At 44.8% G+C, this 21032-nt stretch overlaps 2 protein-coding genes across 8 annotated transcripts in view; one reads left to right on the top strand and one right to left on the bottom strand.

Annotated features, from left to right (window-relative positions):
• LOC105692090 (CUGBP Elav-like family member 4) overlaps positions 1 to 21032 on the top strand; it is a 531822-nt gene that overhangs the window by 268222 nt on the left and 242568 nt on the right. The window lies entirely within an intron of this gene.
• Positions 646 to 2333, bottom strand: LOC125500045. Its single transcript, XM_048651191.1, has 2 exons — positions 2027 to 2333; positions 646 to 1954 (listed from the first exon to the last, which is right to left on the bottom strand). The coding sequence occupies exons 1-2, from the start codon at positions 2318 to 2320 to the stop codon at positions 1139 to 1141; spliced, it is 1110 nt and encodes a 369-aa protein (XP_048507148.1). The 5' UTR covers positions 2321 to 2333; the 3' UTR covers positions 646 to 1138.

Genomic DNA, 21032 nt, shown 5'->3' with positions numbered 1-21032 from the left:
CTGTAGTCTTCTATTTCGTTATAATTTTTGCTGTTTTGTGAATAATGGTAGTGGTTTTCGTCAGATGTTACTTGTTGAATACATCGATCATTACGTAAAGATTGTTCATCTAAATTTTCCATAAATTTATTGTCAAAAGCTCGTCCAGGATCACTGACGATCTCAGTTATTTCTAAATTATCACTATTTACCATATTCGAGTAATTCACATTATTTCTATCATTTCTATCTGTTTGATTGAAAAAATTATCACAATTTAATGATTCAGCATTAATATTAGCGATATCCTCTTCAATAGGCATATCTTCTGTTGCATTGTATAATTCATTATCAATATTTATCTCCTCTGAGTTTCTACAATTCTTATCTATGTTATCAACTTTACTATAATTCATTTCAACATTTTCTATATTGCTCTCATTAAAATCGGTTATTCCAACTCCTTTGGTACAGTTTTTCTCAATGAATGAGTTAATGTGGCAAAGATTATTATCTTGATATTCTACCCTTGAATAATGTGATTCTTCTACGTTGGTGGACTTATTTAAGTAATTTTTTATCGTTTGACGATCAATAATTTGAATGTATGTTATGTTATCATTAATAGAAGACTCCAATCTATTCACAGACTCTTGGCTGTACGACACAAATTCGTTAGCCATTACCGTTCCGTGAATTTCTATGGATTCTGTAGAATAATTTAATACTACTTGATTAACTGACAACCAGTCATCCCCCAATATGACATCTACAGACAATTTAGGTACAATTAAAAAGGCATAGGTCATTCTCCGCTGATCTATATACAAGTCTATCAATATTTGTTGCTTCACGCTCACCGCCTTTTTTCCAATTGCTGGATATACCTTGATGTTCGTTACTGGTAGTACTGCAAACTGACAACTAGCCATAATTCGATTATAAAAACTTTCAGAAATACAAGTTATTTGACTCCCTGTATCGAGTAGCGCATAGGTGGTAATATCTGCTATTTTAACCAATAGATGTGGACATTTCAGACCCTTTTCTTTTGCAGCGTCTTTATTTTGACAACTAGGTTCTATATCCGCCGATAGATCCTCGATAAATTCGTTTGACCATCGGTACGATAACGGATCTCTGTTTATCGCACCCGAATTTAGTTTAAATTAGTTGCAGGATTATTAAATTGGCATAAGTTAGGATTACTAGCTACTTGATTATCGTAATTTGTTGGTCTTACTAGCACCGGAGGTGGATATCTTGTGTTTGGCAATATAAACTGTTGCGGCACTGTATCATAATACGTACGGTGTCCAGTGGGATTCATATAGGATGAACCATAATTATTACTGTTATTATAATTATTATTAGGGCGTGATTGAAAACGAGATTGTCGACTATAATTATTTGATATCACCCCCTGTATTTGATTCCTGTTCTGATTTGGTCTATTAAAATTTTGAGTTTTGTCTCTATCAAATTCTCTGCCTTCTTGGGATATGTCTAGATTAGATAACGATTGCATTATTAATTCACTATTGTTAAAATCTATGGTTGCTAATAAATCTCGAATCCTTGCTGGTAGTTGTTGTACTACAGCATAATTTATTTCATACGTAGACAACGCGGGCTCAAAATATTTCGCTTCTTTAGATTGTCGACGAAAGTAACTGCGCAATTCCCCATCTTGTGATTTATAACGACGAGACGACCATCGATTCTTAGCTTTAACTTGGTATTGAACGGAATAAAACTCCCGTTTAAAATGCTTCCTGAAATTTTCATAAGTGTTGCATACTTCTTTATTTGCTTCGTACCATATTTTGGCTCGACCTTCTAATATACTCCCGAGAACCCAATCCTGTTTTGCGTCGTTAACGTTATGAACGTTGAAATATCTCTCCAAATCTCGTAAAAATTCAATGGGATTACTTTTATCTTCGTCAGAAAATTTTGGTGCTTTAATGTCTAACTGGAGATGTTGAAAATGATTTATCAGGCCACCTAACAAACGATTGGTAGTATTATTTGAGTCATTTGATACCTCTATATTGTTACTTGACGAAGCTCGATCTCGTTGATCTTTTTCACGTTGCAACATCTTAACTTGATCAGCTAATTCCTGACAAGTTGCAAATTGTGTCATGCGTAATTCAAGATCCGCTTTTTGCTTCTCCATATTTTCTCTCTCTCTCCTGAGCTGCTTCATTTGCTCATCCACCGTCTGGCTCGTTCCGTGCGCCATTTTAAGACGATAGGTTGTTCCAGTCCTTGACGACAATGTTTTGTTTTGAGATTTGGACCTAGTTACAACCGGACTATGAATAATCTTACCCATAGGCAAATACAAAACAAACAGTTACTTTTACACACACATTTGTACCTAAAACTTTGACCTTGGGCTCAAGGCCTGCACGTTGGGCGCCAATGTAATATTTTATATTTTATCACAAGTTTTACTGGTTGAGTGATGGTGACAATAATATTTAGTATAATGATAATAACAAGATTTATGGTGTAAACTATTATTCAGGTACTTTTACTTCTCACTGTGAACTTTTTCGATTCTTTGTTTTATATAAATAACATAAAAAAAAAGCGCGAAACATTCATCCATCACACATCTTCACAGATACAGACAACACAACAAGTCGTAGGTAAGTTATATATAGTAATTACATATAAATATATAGTCAGTACTAGATTAAAATTGTATAAATAAAATGGTTGTGGTAAAATGTTCTCTGGGGAATATTGTTATGAGCATTATCGCTATGTTTAATTTCTTATAGGCTTAATGTTTGGTTTAAACTTAGCTTTATCATTTCGTTTCTTTTCCAGGGTGATAAGCGGAGCAGGACATGGATGGCCAAAATGCGTCCTTCGTACTTAGGTAATTTGTTTCCCCGAATCTCCTTTGGTCAATTATTGCTGGTAGTTTCAATTTCAGGTCCTCCAAGGAATTAGAATTTCATCCTGAGACGTCGATGGTTCAAATGGCGATATGCTGTTGTGTGATTTGATGAGTTTACTCTCTAAGTTTTTATATATTCTTTTGTCGTTGAAAATATTGTTGTATTCGTGAAATTTAATGTTTTTAGATAACTGCTTTGTATATTAATAAGTCTTATTTTTATTATAGTTAGCGGATCGCACTGGATTTAGTTTAGAAACACGTTTTATCAAAATTTTAATAAAGACAGGAAAAATACCAGTCACGTCCTTTCCTGTTAACTGTCTTCCCCAGAGTGTCATCCTTTCGTTCCTTCGGATATTTTCAAAGGTGAGTCGTTATTTTGACTGATCATTAGCTGACTCAGGCGTCGCTATACCTACAGCGGTAATTTCAAATCTAATATCGTTACAAGCTTTAACGTACAGGTACCCGGTTTTAGACCACACCGTCGATAAGGTAATTCCGAAAGTTGATCCCGAGGAGGAGGAGGAGGAGGACGGACGGACGGAAAAGGTGATCGCATACTTTTCGTAGGTACGTGTAATCGGATGGTAGTGTGCGTTCGTTCGAAGGGAACCGATGTGCGCGAAAATCGCGGGGAGGGCAGGTGCGCTACGGAGCAATGTAACGAAAAAAATACGTCGGTATACAGGATGTTACATAAGCCTGTGGGTATATACCTGCTAATTGAAGCCCCGCACACGCGTGTACAGTCGACGGTTCGCGATAACGACCCGAAACCCTTTCAATTTCGAATAACAGAGCGTACTCAATTTCGCTGCAATTAAAACGAGCGTACAGGCATTTTATTGAATTTTTCGAGGATTCTATTAAGCGCATAGTGGCGCGTCGAAGCATCGATAATCTTCTTAATCAGCCGCGCCCCGGCAAAGCGCGCCATCATTTGGTTCGTAAAATCCGAGGGCAGAGCTGCAACGAACACAACAGCGCGGGGGCGCGTCACGAGCACGCCACCGGCTCTCTGACTTTGTTCCCATCAACGGGGGGGGGGGGGGGGGATTTATTTATTTATTTACTAGTAAATCCCTCGTATATTCATTGGGGAAGTACACACGTTGCCGCTGATATTCCCGGTTATGCGCGATGAGCCTTCCCCGTTTCTATATGTATACACGTGTATCCGCACGTAACCCGCATATCGCTCGCGCGTATCAAGAGCATGTCAAATCACCGTTCATCCTTTATATACTATGCTACGTTGGCTTCGCGTGCCCCGTTGAACGCGAATATATTTTTTTTTTTTTTCAACTTTGACCATTTACTCGGAATTCCATCGCGTTTACCTCCGATTCCGGGTCGTACGGGAATCGATTGATTTCGACTTTTGCTCCCGATATATTTGCCGCCTATCTTCGACACAGCGCGTTACCAAACGACGAAGTATAGCGTCCGGTGGGTCGACCGACACAATCGAACAAAAACGTGTCTCCTACTCGTATCTACACGCGACACACATACGCACCTGGCGAGGTTAATTGCGACCCCCTCGCCGGTACATTTTTTATATCCGAGGGGGTCGCAGTCGACTTCGGTAAGCATAAACGTGCGAATGTATGCATATAGGTACATATGTATAAACGCCCCGGTGTCGATCGCGTTGAATTTTTACGGATTCCGCGTGTCAATATACGCGCTCCCTAGTCGGTGGCTTCCTGACTACCCGAATGGCTGAAATATAGTAGGCGTGGTTTGTTAGCCAATCACACATTTGATTCCTTCTCTTGTTCGGAGAATTTAATCACTATATATTATCATGGCGTTCGTCCGACACGAGATGAACGAAGTGGAACTAGAATTGCAGGTATATTGCCTCCTCGTCCTCCGGATCGCAGATGTGGTGGTGCGACCCGGCGCTGTTTAATCTCCTGTAATTTTCACCTATGATATTCGACTTGCTCGAATACAATCGAGCATTTTCTCGTACCAAGTTCTCGGACCAACGCCGCCGGTTAAATATGCGCTCGAAGAGGTTTCGCGAAACACACCACACGTATAGCGCCCCGGAATTTTTCCGAGTTCGAAACGGTGTACACGTGTCTCGATATAAACATATCGGAATGTTTGACACGCGGCGCGCAACTCCGCGAGTACGTCGGAAGGTCCGGAATATTTTATTTCGAGAAACTCTGGAATTTTCAGACATCAATGTCTCCCAGGCGAAGATTCTTTCCGAAAGTGAATAATAGATTTTCATCGGACGTCCGACGCGAAGACGCACACGTCCACCTTCGTACGCGTCGCGTCTCGCGCACACGCGCGTGTAGCGCAACATTTAATCGACTCGAATCACGACGATCGCTCGAACGTTGTTCGATACGGCGCTCCGTTACATCGAGCCTCTCTACCGGACCCTCGTACGTCCAGATATTCGTCGGTCCAAAACATTTCCGTCACTTATCCCTCGATCCACTCGAATTTCCGTTCCTTAACCCTTCGCTGCCCCGCTTCGCCTACGTATATCCGCGTTATTATTCACTTTCTAAAAGTGCGCGGGGGCGGTGGGTTAAAGTTATAATCCTTGGATTCGGGGCACCCTATTACCCATGTGAGTCTCCCCCCCACCCCCGCCCCCGCCCCCCTCGTTGCCCTCAAAGTCCCGAACAGAGGTCCAACTTTGCTCTTCGAATTCTCGTCCGTTGTGTTCGCCTCGTCCTTCGCCTCGCCGCGTCGCGCTCGTCGTGGACGATGTACATGTACCACGGTTCTCTCGGTATACATACGTATATATGTGTATGTAGTATACGCCAACCTCTCCTCGTACAGCTTTTCTGCCGGCGTGCTCGTTTTTCATTCCATTTTGCCCACGATTCTCGTAATGCACGCATGATTGGGCAACTCCAGCGGCGCGAGATAGCCGGGCGACCGACCGACCAGCCGGCCGTCGGGCAGCGCGTGCTTTTGCGAGCGCATTGCCAGAAATGCTTTACTTCGAGGCTCGGGGGAAATCATGTATAAAGTCCCCCCCCCCCCCCCCCGCCGTTATACCGTCTCTTTCTCGCGACCGAGGCCCTCTCTCTTTCGCTTCCACTTCTGCCACCGTCGATATCGCACAGCGTATACCAAGCTACGCCGCATCTGCGACACAAAATCAACGCTCCTTATGTCCGCTCTCCTTATTCGTACCAATTTCCGACGCATCTCCGGAATCGGTCGCTTCTAATTTGCCACGAGTCGGGTGGAGATTTTTTTGAAGTATGATATATACGCTGGAATAAGAGCTTCTTTTCCGCCACTTCGAATTCCCACTCAACCGCGGACGGTGCGATTCTCATTCGAAGCTGTGTGTATTTTACAATGCTGGAAGGAGACGAGACTCGACTCATAGCGGTTGACGGGTAGTAAAAGACCGCGGCGAAGATGTATCCGAAATTGTTTCAATTTATGCTCGAACGAATGGTAAGCGGGGTAAAAGGCAATAGTTTCTACGAGAGACGGATTGATTACGCTGTAGTAGTTACGTCGCGTAACTTGTAGAAGATTAACCGTTCCGCGGCAATCTGTGCTCGTTGCTCCGCGTCTTCGGTTACCTTCTAAGTTATATGTATACACGTGTACTCGGTACGGAGTGAGATTGAAATAACGTCGCGTCGAACAGTTGTATTATTTAGTTTACGGTCTCGAAACACCGTCAGTCGAGTTACGGCGCGGCGTTAGCCTCGTTGAAAATTTTTCACTCTCCTATGTGCTGTTATATTATCTAAATTATCGTGAGCTTCGTTCAGAGCGATAACAATATTTCCGAGGGGGCAATCAACAAATGAGTCTTCCCCGCCGAGTTCTGGGATTTTGAATAGAGTGGTTCTTCGGGGGTCCTAGGATAAATAGAATATAGGGCAGCGGGTGTATATATTTATTCACTTTCGTTGTGTAAATAATTGCGAAGGGTCGCTAATTGCGGTTACTCGGTATCCCCGGGATCGGTGAGGTCAGGTGGACGGCTATGTATAAGATGACGTTTGGTTTGCCGGGGTTATATGAGCCCGAAGGCCATTGTACGTGTTTGTCAGGATGATCGGATGGACCCCGGTGTCCATCTTTCATTGTTATCGCTAATGGAGGAACTTTTGCTTCTTCCTCTCCATTCCGACGCGGTGCGGTGTATACCTAACCTGCACTCGCTCGTGGCTCTACTCTTTTTAGAGGGAGGCGACTTTGCCCGGAGTTGGAATCGGAAGATGTGGAGTCTGCCGGTACCTCTTATCTGGCCCACATTTTAAAACTCAAAACTTTGACAATCTCTAACCCCCCCCCCTATCTAACGTACGTTGCACGTACTATACATTATACCTATATACGCACCCGTAACTTCGGCCCTGTGTTCGTGTGTACGTAACACACAATATAATGTGTCTTCGGCGATTCGCGCTGCCCGATTGTATTTCCGGTCGAAAGACTTTGTATTTTTCTAGCGAAAGATGGACACTTTGACGCTGCGGCGCGGCGGTTAAAGCGAAGCGGTCCTAACGGATTCCAAGAATTTCCGAATTCCTTTCGTTTAAGGCAGGCCAACGTCGTTTCGTCGGCGATTCGTCGACAGGACCTCGTGAAATCTACCTCCGGGTATTAAAGGTCCTGATAAGTCTTGGCATTCGGTTCGCGAAGTAATCTAAAACAGGATGGTATAGAAGGAACGCGTCAAAGTCAAACCGTGCTTCCTCCCTTGTACTCTGTCTTCATTCCTTCCTCTGTTTCTCTCTCCTCCTCTTTCGACATCTTCGTGTTTTCCACGTCTTTTTTTTTCTTGGTTTTTCCGTAAAAACAAAAGTCGAGGAAGAAAATCGAGGCGGTACGAAAAATCACGCATCGCAGGATGCAACTTTCTTCATCTTTTTACAACAAAAACATGCAAATTCTCGTGAGGAATCATCGCGAGCGCGGTGCGTACTTTGGTTTACTTAACCCGAACCGCTGTTGAGAAAGGAGTATAGTATACGAGCACAGAATAGGAGATCGCCGGGGGGGGGGGGGGAGGGGGCGTCATTGTTATTCTTATTTTTATTAGTCGTTCGAATCGAGGCGGAAACAGTTTGAGCGTACTATCGGCTTAACGAAATCCGTTCGTGCTTTCACCCTAATTGACGAAGCGAATCGCGTGCGAATTCAACTTCCGCATTCGGATTCTACTTCGGAATCCCAAACGGTCGCTTATACATACACCCCCGGTGCTCACCGTAACCCCGTACCACCATTTCGGATAAATAAAACCCGTGCTCTTATTTAAGTGCGGCTGAAACATCCCTCAATAAAATGGCCAATTTGCAGGGGCGCCCGAAGGGGCTTCAATCCTCAGGCAGCAGCTCGTTAAAATAGGCTCACGATTTCGCGGAGACGTTGCCCCGTGGCCGCGGTGTAGGACAGACGGCGGCACGGGTTCCCCCGCACCGCGCGGCCTCTCCCGGAATGTCTCGCCGTTGACTTTTCCCTTGTATATGTATATAAATTCACCCCCACGGGCTACCGCGTTTGCGTATAGCGTCGCCGATACCGGCTATAGCCATTAAAATCACTTTCCAACCCCTTGTAAGCGAACGTTCGTCGTCGTCGTCGATCCGCATTCGTTGACCGATGAAAAGATATATTATAGGGTCCTATAACTTTGCTTCATTTTTCGAACGATCGTTCGTTACATTTATCGCGATTCGCCCCGAATTAGCTTTCAATTACGTCGAGCTCGCGTCAGCCCCGGCAGTCGTACGGTATTTTACGTTATTACCGGCGCGAATAAATTCCCGGAATCACTTTCTTCGTTTATACAAAGTGTGGGTACGTCAGTTTGGAAGCGCACAATTAAACTTTTGTAAAATTTCACGGTACCTACACCCACCTATTTCGTTATTAGCGGGAGGGAGGGATGGCTCCCCGAGATATTATACTGCACCCCGTCGCTTTCGACGATAAGAAATCTTATTGAGCGACGCCGTTAAATATTATACGTCCGGCATGTCGCGGGACCGCGCGCTACGCATTTGCTTAGCGTGAAATTCGGGTGATTCGCTACGAGTATATATACACGGAGGGTCGTTATATTCTTTATGGATGTTCGAAAGAGGAGCCCTTGGAATCAAGCGTAATACCTTTTATTAAACTTCCGACGAAACGTTTGAATTTAAACACCGATTCCTACTCGCGCTGTCCTATACTCGAAACGGGGACCGAATGTCGAGCTATTATACGCGTATACGTATATAATAATAGTCTGTTTCCTCATTCCGCTTATTGTTAGTCTGCAGCGTTGCCACTCGGTATCAGGTTTCTTCAAAATTGCTTTTGTTTTCAGAATAGGTACGTATCTCGAGATCGGCCATCTTTCGTCTTCCCGACGATCGTCGGCATGAGAAATACGCAAATCAATAGCATTACGACAATTAAGCATTCGTATATATATGTATATGTACACGGGTATGTACCGACGTGTACATATGTATCCGTCGGATGTTTAGCGGCGTGTAGGTGTATTTCTCCCTAACGGTAAGACGTATCGTGGTTCAGAGTCGCACTGATAAATAGAGGGATGAAAGATGCCAGGTGGGCGGAGAAGCGCAAAGAGGAATATCGGGGGGGGGGAGGGATCCCGTCGGCGGGGAAGGGGAGGGGGGGGGGGATGTGTAATAACAGTGATACCTTCGCAGTAACTTAGAACGTTGCCAAAGTCGCTATGTTAGACAGGGCGGAGGGTCGGTAAGCTCCACCTCACCTTCCCTGAAATTCCATCTTTCGTTTGAATCCCTCGCAGTACTCAACCACGTCCTTAGCACGTAAACATATCAAAGATACGCCAGTAATATTGCTGTGTCTGAAGCGGCTTGCCCCAATACAACCGCCCGTCGATCCCTTGGCAACACTACCAATTGTGAGCCCACAGCGGGAATATTATACCAATTACCGTAATTAGTTGGGTACTTACCGAGGCAGTTTTGAATCTGCCATTTCGATGTAGGAGTACATCAGTTTTGTTTTTGTTTTTCTTTCCCCTTCACTTTCTCATCTGCGTAATGAAGTTCGACGAAAAGTGACGACCGACGATTCGATTTTATTTTCGGAATACAGACCTACACCCCCAAATCGTTATCGCTACTTCGAGTTTGGTTGGATACTGGGTTTGATGTAAAAAAAACACAAAGAAAGAAAAAAATAAATTCAAATGCTTCCGATTCAATTCAGAGCTGTTGTTAAAATTTATATCGGCATCAATGGATTAACCGTTAACGTGTACAATTATATTTATTCACGTCAATTAAAAACGGCTTAAAAAAAAAAAAAAAAAAAAAAAAAAAAACCAAGTGGGCGGAAAGGCTTTTTGATTGGCACCGCAAGAAAAATTTAATGAAATAACAGATTCGGCCCATCTCACCCCATCCGTTCGGAAAGATTTTTGGAATACATTGGATCGTATACCTGAAGTTATACGCACGGGTATTGGAAACTCGGGGAAAATGGATCTTTCACGTCGGGAATTAAGCCATGGAATCGACATTTGCTTATACCCCTGTAGTATAACGTCTATATCGTCGGCTCCGCATTCGCGAAGTAAGGGAGCCGCTGCGGGAAAGAGAATAGGTGTACGCAGAGCGAGTCGGTCGGCTCTCCTCATAGGGTACTCAAGATGCTAGGGCACGTCGAGCCCCTTCATATAGCTTCCATAATCAACTGCATACCGCAGTGTTACCAGGCAGGCACGCTGGCTACGGTCGCCTCCGGCATACGAATGCCGTTTGCAGGCGAGACGGGCCCCGATATTACGCGAACGTCCCGCAGACCGCGCGCGGCCCGCTGCGAATGGTCACCTTTTTTTTTTTCTTCTTCTTCTTCTCCTCCTCTTCCTTTTTTCTTCTATCAACCCGCCAGCTGATCAGACGGCCCCGAACGCCTCGCTAAGATGATTTCCCTGGGGTTCAAATTTCACTACCGCGCGTCAACCGACGACGTACCGCTGCCGGATCTGCGACGATGCGGCTTCGGCCCGCTCTTCGACGTAAATTTCCTCCTCCGATGCCGCGTCGTCGTCATCGTGAGAGAGTGAAGCGATGATGCCCCCGATACTCGATAGATTATGGGTCTACGATCGGCTCGGGTGTATATTGTCAATTTTTATCCAGCGATGTACACGCGGGAGATAATATAACTCGCATGTTTCGAGAGTAAATAGGACGACTTGCTCGTGTTCTTTCGTCGAGTCGGTCGAAACGCGAATTCGTCCGTGAGTCGGAAAAGGACGGAGGATGATGAAAGAAGGATGAAAAAGAAAAACGCGGATTAATGAAACGACCGCGAATCTTTCGGCATTGCGCGCGACACGGCCGAGCGCAATCACCGTTGCAATCCGGTGTCTTGATTCGACCGCGACTCCGAGCGTAATCAGGGAGTTCAAACGATCCGATTCGTAATTACCCTCGACTGTGATCATTGTAATTATTCACAATCCTTTCACCGCAACGAACGGACGATCCCTCGGGATCCCGCACTCTCGCATCTTTGTTTTTTACGTATACATACATGTGCAGTCGTACGCCGGTGGAATATGTACACGTATACGTGTATACGTATGTAACATCGGGGGAAAGTAGGGTGTATCGAACCAACGGGTAAATTGGACCACTCCGTGGGAAACGCATTGCCAGACCACGTGCTCTTCCGAAGAACGGTCCGATTTACCTGTCGGTCGGCTATACCCCCTTCTCGTTCGCTCTATATTTCATTTATAGGTAAACAAGCCGCGCGGCTCGCGCGGAATGAGTTTATTTTGTAACTCGTACGGATCCACACGGGCAAGCCGTTGCGCGCGCGGCAGTAACGTTCTCCCAGGAGATTTCACCGTGTAACGCTTTTGCTTCGAGATTATTCTGATGCGGTGAGTACACGTCGGTACATAATACGGTCGGGGCCGTTGAATTTCTCGGTGGCGGAGGGCGGGGGCGGGCGCCGCGAAACTCGACATCCGCTTAAGCCGACACACGCGCATCCCACCCGAGAACCGCGCGGGTTCTCCCATTTCTCGGGAAAAATTGTACAACGATTCTTGATTTTGAAAACGACTCGCGTAAATACCGTGTACAGTGATCTACGAATTCGTTCGAGAAACGAACGATTGATTCAGGCGTCACCCTATATACCGTTCGAAAGTTTGGAAGCCCCACGCTTCGATTCGACAATATTTCCAACGATTCGTCGTTCTCAATTTGAAAATCAACAAATGCTCTCGCGACGCGTCTGAATCCATCGAGCACCAGGTACTCTGCGGATCGCCATTTCGAGTGTAGGTCGGTAGGCACGGTGAGCACATACCATTTCACTTATCTCCGCCCATCGGACGGTCGGTGCAACCTCCCGAGTCGTCACCCGAATGGTTTAGGGTCAGATCCGGGTAATGTGCGGGCGAGTAGCGGCCCCGGCACCTGGAGGCACTAATTAGTGTAGTGGGTCCGCCCGTGCCCGGCGCGAGGACAAGCGAACAAATGACTGCGGTTACTCGAGTGTCCCTGCCGGTCATTATCATTCGTCAGACGCGCGTCCCGCCGCCCCAAGAATCCCGTCCCTTCCGTAAAAGGTCGGCGAATAATATGTGGAGGGCTCGAGACCAGAAGGGCGTAATCCGCGATTCGATTTTCTTTTTTATTTCCAGAAAATTTTACAAACCGATCGGGGCGCCATCTTGTACGGAAGTGAACGCGATGAAAAAACATTAAAATCCCGGTAGCGTGATTTACATTACTGTACATCGAAGCTGGGGTTATTGGGAGGGTTCGTTCCTCGATTCGAGAAAGGTGATCCTCTACCTATGCGGATACCGGAGATAGCGGACACATTATGAGCGACGCCTCGACGTTGTATATTTAGAAAAATAATCTCGGGCAAAAGTTTGGCTAAGAACCGAAATAACAATCCATCTCTTGTTCCGTTCTCTCGTTCAGATTTCCCGTGACTCCTGATCCAATAATATCCGTAGCCGGGGGGCAGGTTACCGGGGATTCTCAAAACAGAAGGGGGAATATTTATCCACAAAATATTCAATCATCGTGTCTAATATCGCGTCTGAAGTTACAAGTTTGATCAGTTTTATCATCGGGTATCGTATTAAATTTTTAATCTACAAATCAGCCGATTTCTCTCTGCTGCCGGAAAAGCGACTGCGAATTATAAAAAAAATTCAGCCGACTAAAATGAATCTTGAAACGATAACGATTCGATGTGTTTTTTACGGGTATATTTATTATATAATACGACCCTGTGGCAAAACCGCGCCGCGGAATATGGTATGGGTGGGTAACCGATGGGCGGCCTTCCCCAATCATTTTGTCTGAAACTCAATTAGGTAAATTGAGTCTCAAAGCTCCTGAAATTTTGCAACGAAGCACGCTTTCAGTTTTTAGGGAATCAATATATACGGAGAACCCGATTGGGTTTCTCCGAGCACGATACAGGGACCTCGCTTCCATTATATTCTGCTAGGAAAGCGAACACGTGGAGCTTTAGCGAGAGGCGTGATTGGTAATTGATTTTCAGGCTTCGGTACGGAGCTTACTTGGTTCTGCTCCGTTATTATACGCCGTTGCGACGTTGACGTATATGTATACGTACATACACCCCTGTACTCGCGATGGCATGGAAATTCCAGATACGCGCCAACGTCCGCGAGTTCGCGGACACTTCCGAATTTATGTTACATATAAAATGTACCTGTGCCAAAAAAAATCGTAGCCAAGTTGAGGAAAAAGCGTTTCGAAGGGGAAGAATCCAGGTTTATTCAAGTTTTCGTCTACCGTTTCTCCGATTTTTAGTTCTCGACGATATCCGAACGATTAAAATAAATCTGAATTACTCTCGAAACCGCTTTTATGTTAATTTATCCGGGAACTTACGGCCGGCACTGTAATATCATCAAAAAGTCCGCGGCCATTCAAACGACTTTGCACTCCTCGTCGCTCTATACGTATACGAGCCCTTACCGACGATTGAGAGTTCGCGGAAATTGTCGGCTTAAACTCCGAGTTTAATTAGTTATTACGTAAAGCCCTGGAACGATCGTGCAATGTTCGGTTTGCTACCTAGTTTAACGTGATTTTCATATCATCCAAAGTACACATATTATAAGACTCGAGAATATCCATCGGAGGATAACCATCCGAACTCAACGTTCGACGCGCTGCGGTCCGATGGAAATTTATATTCCGCTATGGATACAGGTGCACGTCGCACCGCCCCCCCGACCAATTTTCAATATTATTCCCGATCGTAGGCATTGTTAATCGAAATTATATTTTCCAATCGCGAGACAGCGTTCCCTCTATTTATGGTTTTTGGGTTGCCGAATTTTTCCCTACCTACGTAATAAGTGCGGAATAGGAATCCTAGCCAATATTGAAGTAAAATCCAATTACGCGGCATGCGCAAACACAGGATGTAGACTACGTTCGCTCGATTCCCCGTAAAAAAAAAAAAAACAAAAAAAAAACCGAAGAGAGAAGAGAGATGAAAAAAAAAAAATGAAAACAAAAAGACAAAAGGGAGAAAAAACTGCTTACAAATATTGATAGAGAATTCCATCCGCAACGCACACGAACTGCCGGATGCGCCACCATCTTGCTTCCGGACCCACCGCATCCCCGGACGAACAATGTTGGCAGAACCCCTTACTAAATTTTCCGGAGTATAGTGTTGTGAAATTGAGTTGATCATTTCGGATGTGTACTTTAGCGATTATCTGTTTATTGATTGTTTCGTCTACGAGAATTTCGCAACTGATATTCAAAGTAAATAGCGATGAAATTGAAGGATGTGGAAAAATCGAAAAGTCGCTTTTCGGCGAATGAAAATGTAACAAAGTGACGTCGATAAAATGAACGGAAACTACTCCCCCGGTTCGTCACCGTGTCGCAGAGACTCCGATAACGACGTACCCTCTATATATCGACGCTATGCGGCAATAACTTCAAAGCGTAATCATTACATTCAGTGAGCAGATGAAGCACAAAAGCTCTCTTTCCCCATTACCCGATATACCCTTACTTCACCTCCCCGCGTCTCTCCGGGTCCGCGCTGCGTTCGACGCCGCGTCGCCACGCGGTAAAAATCACGGGAGTCGAGAGTGACCTACTTCTTTCTCAATTCGATTGACAATATTACGTTTCACTCGTCGTCAGGCAGCGATTAACTTACTTACTTCCGTCTCCTTCGACCCTCCAATACCGGCGCAGAGTGGAATCCGTAACTAAGGCACGAATTCCCACAGTTTTCTTTCCATCTCACCACCCGCCGTTACTTCGTACACGCCATTGACAAAATGTTATTTTCTCAAAGTGGCTGAAAGATCATTAATTAAAAAACAAGTTTCCATTTCCACCAGAATCCCAGCACCCGCAACAATTATCGGCGTCGGAAGTTCATCGATGAAATCTTTGATCGAGTCGAAATATTGCGACGAGTGGTGCACGTCGATTCGTTCCACGGCTACCTCTATACCTCCGAGCCCGTATAACTGTACCGTACGTATTTTATAAATGTCGCGATGAAATATGACGTATGGTATCGATACGTCTAAACGGGCACGATCGCTCCTATCAACGTCGTCGACGAAATATATAAATTGGAATTGATTCGTTAATGTAGGAAGTTTTCGCGTGCACCAATCGATTCTACGTGATATGCAGTATTTTCACGGTGAAAAATGACCCCGCGACTTATGACCGTATACGTTTCAACGCTCTACGTGGGGCTATGAATGTAACGCATAGCCGGGGAATATCCCCTTTACTCGAACACGGCATGTCCGTCGACGCACTTTCATCCATTATTACTTAGTATCGCGCGGCACGAATATACTTTTACCAATGTGTGCCGAGGGAATTATAATCGTTCAAAGTTTCGCGTACCCCCCGGTATAACCCATACGCGGAAAATGGGTAAGTATCCGCGAATTAGGTCCGCAGTTTTATTCAGTCGGTCATACAGCCAGGTAGATGCTTTTACATGGCATAATTTACACGTATGTAATTGATATGTAAGTTTGTCCGAGGTGAATTTATGTACGTATTATGTGTATTGTGACACGGTGTTCCAATGGTCCCTATCTATATACTATAGATAGAATGAAATTAGTTGATCTAAAATTAATTGATATACATAGGTAATACAAAAATTTGACCCTAAAGTTGTGTGCGCGATCATCCGTGTGGATGACATTTATTTATTTAACAGTGGTACTGCAATCCACGTATGAAAAAGTTAATGTGTATTATACATGAATCAGAAAAGTTAGTTTGGCAACCGCTAGAGGTCCGAACAAAAAGAGGTCGCTCGTAGAAGAAATTTCCTAACAAGGCCGATTTAATAGAGCTAGATTTTTTTGTACTTCGGTTTTTTCGCCTGTATCGGCTTGCTTTTCGACGCACCTCGGTCCCTCTGTTTGTCCGGCTCGCACAATCCTTATTTTTCATTAATTTCACAAATAAATATTTTCTCCATTCATTGAAATAAATTCGCGATCGGAGGTTTAATTAAATTTCCTCCATCGGTCCCAGGGTACGGTCGTCAACCAGGGTGATTAACAGCATCGCGGACCGTGCCTCGGCCTCTGCCTCACTATACTCAGTTCCTCATCCGCAACTAGGTTAAATTCATTTTAAGAGTTTCGAATTTAGTTATTCTGTTCAAAAACCCATTCCCACTAGTTTCAAACAAACGTACTCGTTAATCCTCCTTTCCTACGTTTCCCTCGCATCATTTTATTTGATCCACCCGACATGTATTTCCAACGTATTTCCGACACCCGAGATGCAGTTTCATTGTTTCGTAATTAATCGTTGTTACGATTCGGCACCCAACAGGTCTCATTAAGTCGTCTCGGTGCAGTATACGTATATATAATATATGTATATTTATGTGTAAATAATAATCGTCCCTTCGATATATATGATGTACAATTATACATCATATACACATGTATATATACACGACCGATGGCACATCGGTAAACAGGCAAGAGCGATTAAGTGTTCGATCTGTATCAATATTTACTTGCACCTTAGCAGTGGCAACGTCTTTGGAGATAGAGACTAGACTTTATCCAACATGTTTGCTCGTGCCATCGCGGAGATACATGAGATTCCCACGGGACGACGTGACGGTGGCCTCGCGAACAAGCTTACTTACCTGCGAATGTCTCGCGATTTCCGAATAGTTCGGGCTCCGCATACTAAACTGGTTACAGGCAAATTAACCTTCGGCCAGACTGTGGAACGAGGCTTATCGCCGCACCGCGTGCAGCGTTCGTTTTGCACAAGTGAAAAAATGGAGGAGTAGCTGAAAAAATTTTTCGGAACGGTACGGTGGTAGGAATTGACGGGTTGCACGGGGGAAAGGTGTACGTTCCGCGGTGGAGATTGACTAGATTTGCGGGAAAGCGTGAGCGGAGAATGTGGGGTAGGAAAAAAAAAAAAGAGTCTCGAACCTGGCGAACGCCGAGGCGAGACTAGAGGCAGGAAATTTTTCAATGGCTTCGGCCGAGCCTGAATTCTCGTTAATTTTTACTTTCTCTCGCCATCCGCCACGGGGTTTGCCATTGTCCGGAGCTTCGCCTGGAGCCCCTACAACGATAACACAGAAAACGCAGCGAACCGCGTATACTCAACAGCCGTGCTGTCGATAGCAACACTCTCCAATAAAGCGGCTTCGCGAACAACGAGCTGCTCTTGTTCCATACACTTTCCCATCCGTCTATACACTGGCCCCGTGTGTCGCCGCTAATGCAATTTCGCTTTTCTATAGTCTCTCTTGTTTTCGTTTCGTATTTTCTCCACTTTCATATTTTCCTTCCGCGTCCATCGGTATCGTCGAAATTTCAAAATTCGATCTTTCAACCCCCCCGATGGGATACGTTCGCACGTCATATTGCGCGCACTCGATTCCATTCCCGTTAATTATAAGCGATCGCTTTCTCGAAACTTGACCGCGACTTTCGAATTCAATGTCCAAAGTTTTTACCGCCTCGAAAAACTCAACTCTTACGAAAAAGACGAAACTTTCGCAAGTGACACGGGTTCGCGAAACGAACCCTCGTTTTCCGGTTTTTGCTCGTCTTGTGATCTTTTTCCCGCTAAAGGGTTCATCCGTTCCCCCTCCATGGTCTCTGCGAGACTCTCGTTCCTCCCGATGAGGAAATTTTTTTTAACCAACGAAAAATGCTCACCCTAAGCTCCGACAACGTCTGCAACTGCAGTGGTGGTCGTAGATCGTCCGGCTATGAGCAGTGGACGAACCATTTTGTGATCGAGTCTTTTTCATTTGATAATCCCATTTTCGCGCTATCGCTAAGTTTCGACAAACATATATATATAATTCCCATGTTATCGCGTCGAACGGGGTACTTTGATTCGGTGGGATTTCCGTGGTGCTGCAAGAAGCATTACGTTTTACACCAAACGCGATGACGTGTATTCGCTATATACTCCAATGGCGGGGATCGTATTCAATTTTAATCATGTACCTACGTTTCGTCGTAATATCTTTTAACGCGATGGAAACGAGTCGGCCGACTGCTCTCGGCGGGATTGTTTCAACGCAATTAATATTAACGGCTTATTCTCCTAACGATCGGGTGATCGCGCACCTATCTACGGTGATTGTAATAAGGAGAATCGTTCCGTTCGGGAATCCTCGCGTCCTTATATTAACCCCGAATTATCGAATCGCGAATTTGGAATTTTCGCGAGTCGTCGATGCCGGACACCGGATATCGCGCGACTCGAAATCGCCATAGTTATCGTATTCGTCAACAATTTTCGCCGATACGGTAGCCGGTATACACCGATAGTAGTTCAAACCGTAGGCAAATTGAATGAGTGACGTAGGGCAAAACGAATAACGAGTTAGGTCAGAGGGCCAGCCGGCCACAAGTTAACAAAGCCTCGCGCAAAATGTTGAAAAGCGAGAGAAGTCACGAGGAACAGGACGCGTTATCGGGTTCCCCGGTTGTCACATGCGCGGGCATTGATTGCTGATGCTGACCGCACCGTCACACCCCTTTCGACTCTCGCGTTTTCCCGTCCACCCCTTTCACCGTCACTCTCCGACGGCCCTCGGCGGACCATCCGCTTTCAGAATTTGCGAGAACGGTCGCGAGGCCGCGGGTACACCGATCGTCGCCGGATTTTCATTGCTTGTCCTTTCGGATTATGTAAACGTCGTCGCAGGTGCTGAGATGCTTTACGGCTGTCTGCGGAAAAGGGTATCGATATTCATCCGAATTGTTTATCGTCCTTAAAATCTGAAAATCCGTGTAACGTTGGCGGGGGAAAATGTGGGGGTTATCTGGATCACATCTATATACGTTTCGAAAAAACGAAACACGAGTTTCATTTCATTTCATTTTTTTTTTTTTTTTTGTCTGTCCTTTTTTCTGTTTGTCGATGCTTTTCGCGTTACAATATTTTTATCTACCATCGTCGGCGTATTTCACGAACGGAGTTTTGGGTGCTGATATTGAAAAAAACTACTAATTGCATCGCGATATTTCGCGTACACGGCGAAATACAGTTTCAGCGATAGTTAACTCTCTCTCTCTCTCTCTCTCTATTTTTATACCTCGGGCAAAATTAATCGATGGAAATAACGAAAATTTGACGCAAAAAGAACGAAGGAACAAAGAAAAAAAAACAAAAAAAAATGAAAAACAAAAAAATAAAAATACAACATAATACATCGTAATATCATAAACCGTATCGCTGCGAGTGACTGGATTGTATTAGTTAGTGGTGAATTTCGTCGTCATTCGAAAACAACGGTGTGTTTTGAAGGCTCGGAGCGTTTCAAACTTTGATTGAAAATTATCAGGGGTCATGCATATACAGGGGAGAATCACACTCTTGCTTCCATACGCCATTCGACGCATACACGGAAAAGTTTCCATATGATACGTAACGTAACGTTATAACGCGCGGAATGGAAAAAGTTGAACGTAATTAAACAAACGTGTGCGGAACACCTATTTTTGTTTTTATTCTCTATGAAACAAATCACATTTCAAAAGAAAAACAAAAGATACCGAAAGCTTTGACGCATTCGTAACAACGGGCGTGCAGCGATATACAAGAAAAAAAAATAAATAAATAAACAAAAAATATTCCACGCACGTATCGCGTGATCATTAAAAAATTTCGCCGTGCTTCTCCTCTCGTCAAAGCTTCTGATTACGATACTTATTTTTATTATTAACACGTCGATGAAATAGGGTAATGAAAATTGACGCGGGTATCGTAAAGATCGCGGTTGGCCCGCGTCCTTGGCACCTGGGGGTGATTTTCTTCTTCGGCGAAAAAACTATCCGCGTAATATTGTTCTTTTGGCAAAGAGGATTTTGGAGGCTACTGCCACATGTATGGGAATTTATGAGACTATTTCGCATGTAAGCACTAAGCAGGTGTGGCTACACATAAATTTCGCATCCTCGCGCATATTTCAGTGGTGCGCTCTCCTTCGTTTTCCAGTGGTGTGAGGTAACTTACCAGAAGTTACCTGTCTGCCTGCCTGCCTGCCCGCCTGCTCGCCCGCCTCGCGCGGCCCCCTCTGTTCCGTCTCTCTCACCTTTTCCCACTCGCCGACTCCCCGCCGTTAACCGCCCCCTCTGCCACCTTTTCTCCTCGTCGCTCCCCCTTCCGTTCGGATTCTTCTGGAGAAACCGTATTCCTAAATCACCCCCGACCTTTGCGTAGCCCTTCTAATTGCTCTACGCTACGTTTAAATTACTTAACCCCAAATTAGTTTCGGATAGTTGAAAAGAATGACGCATTATCCAATGAATGTAAAGAACACCGAGTCTCTTCGGTCGCGGGGTGTGGGGGAGGAAAAAGAAGGCTATCTCGCGAGGGGAATACTAATTTACTAATTCGTTAATTTACCACGAATTCATTTGCTTCGAGCTTGGCGTGAGAATTGATCTTGAGCCGGAAAGCGTCTCTCGGTCTCCGCGCAATTTAACGTTGTTACCGCGGTCGGGATACACCGACGCTTTCTGTTTCTCGGGTGGGGGGTGGAGGGGTGGAGGGATATTTCGCGTTACGATATCGGCGACTTTGCCCGCCTG

Source organism: Athalia rosae, chromosome 2, assembly GCF_917208135.1.
Source record: "Athalia rosae chromosome 2, iyAthRosa1.1, whole genome shotgun sequence".
NCBI lineage: Eukaryota > Metazoa > Arthropoda > Insecta > Hymenoptera > Athaliidae > Athalia > Athalia rosae.
Note: the sequence above shows the minus strand (reverse complement) of the source record. Positions and strands in the feature narration are given on the sequence as shown.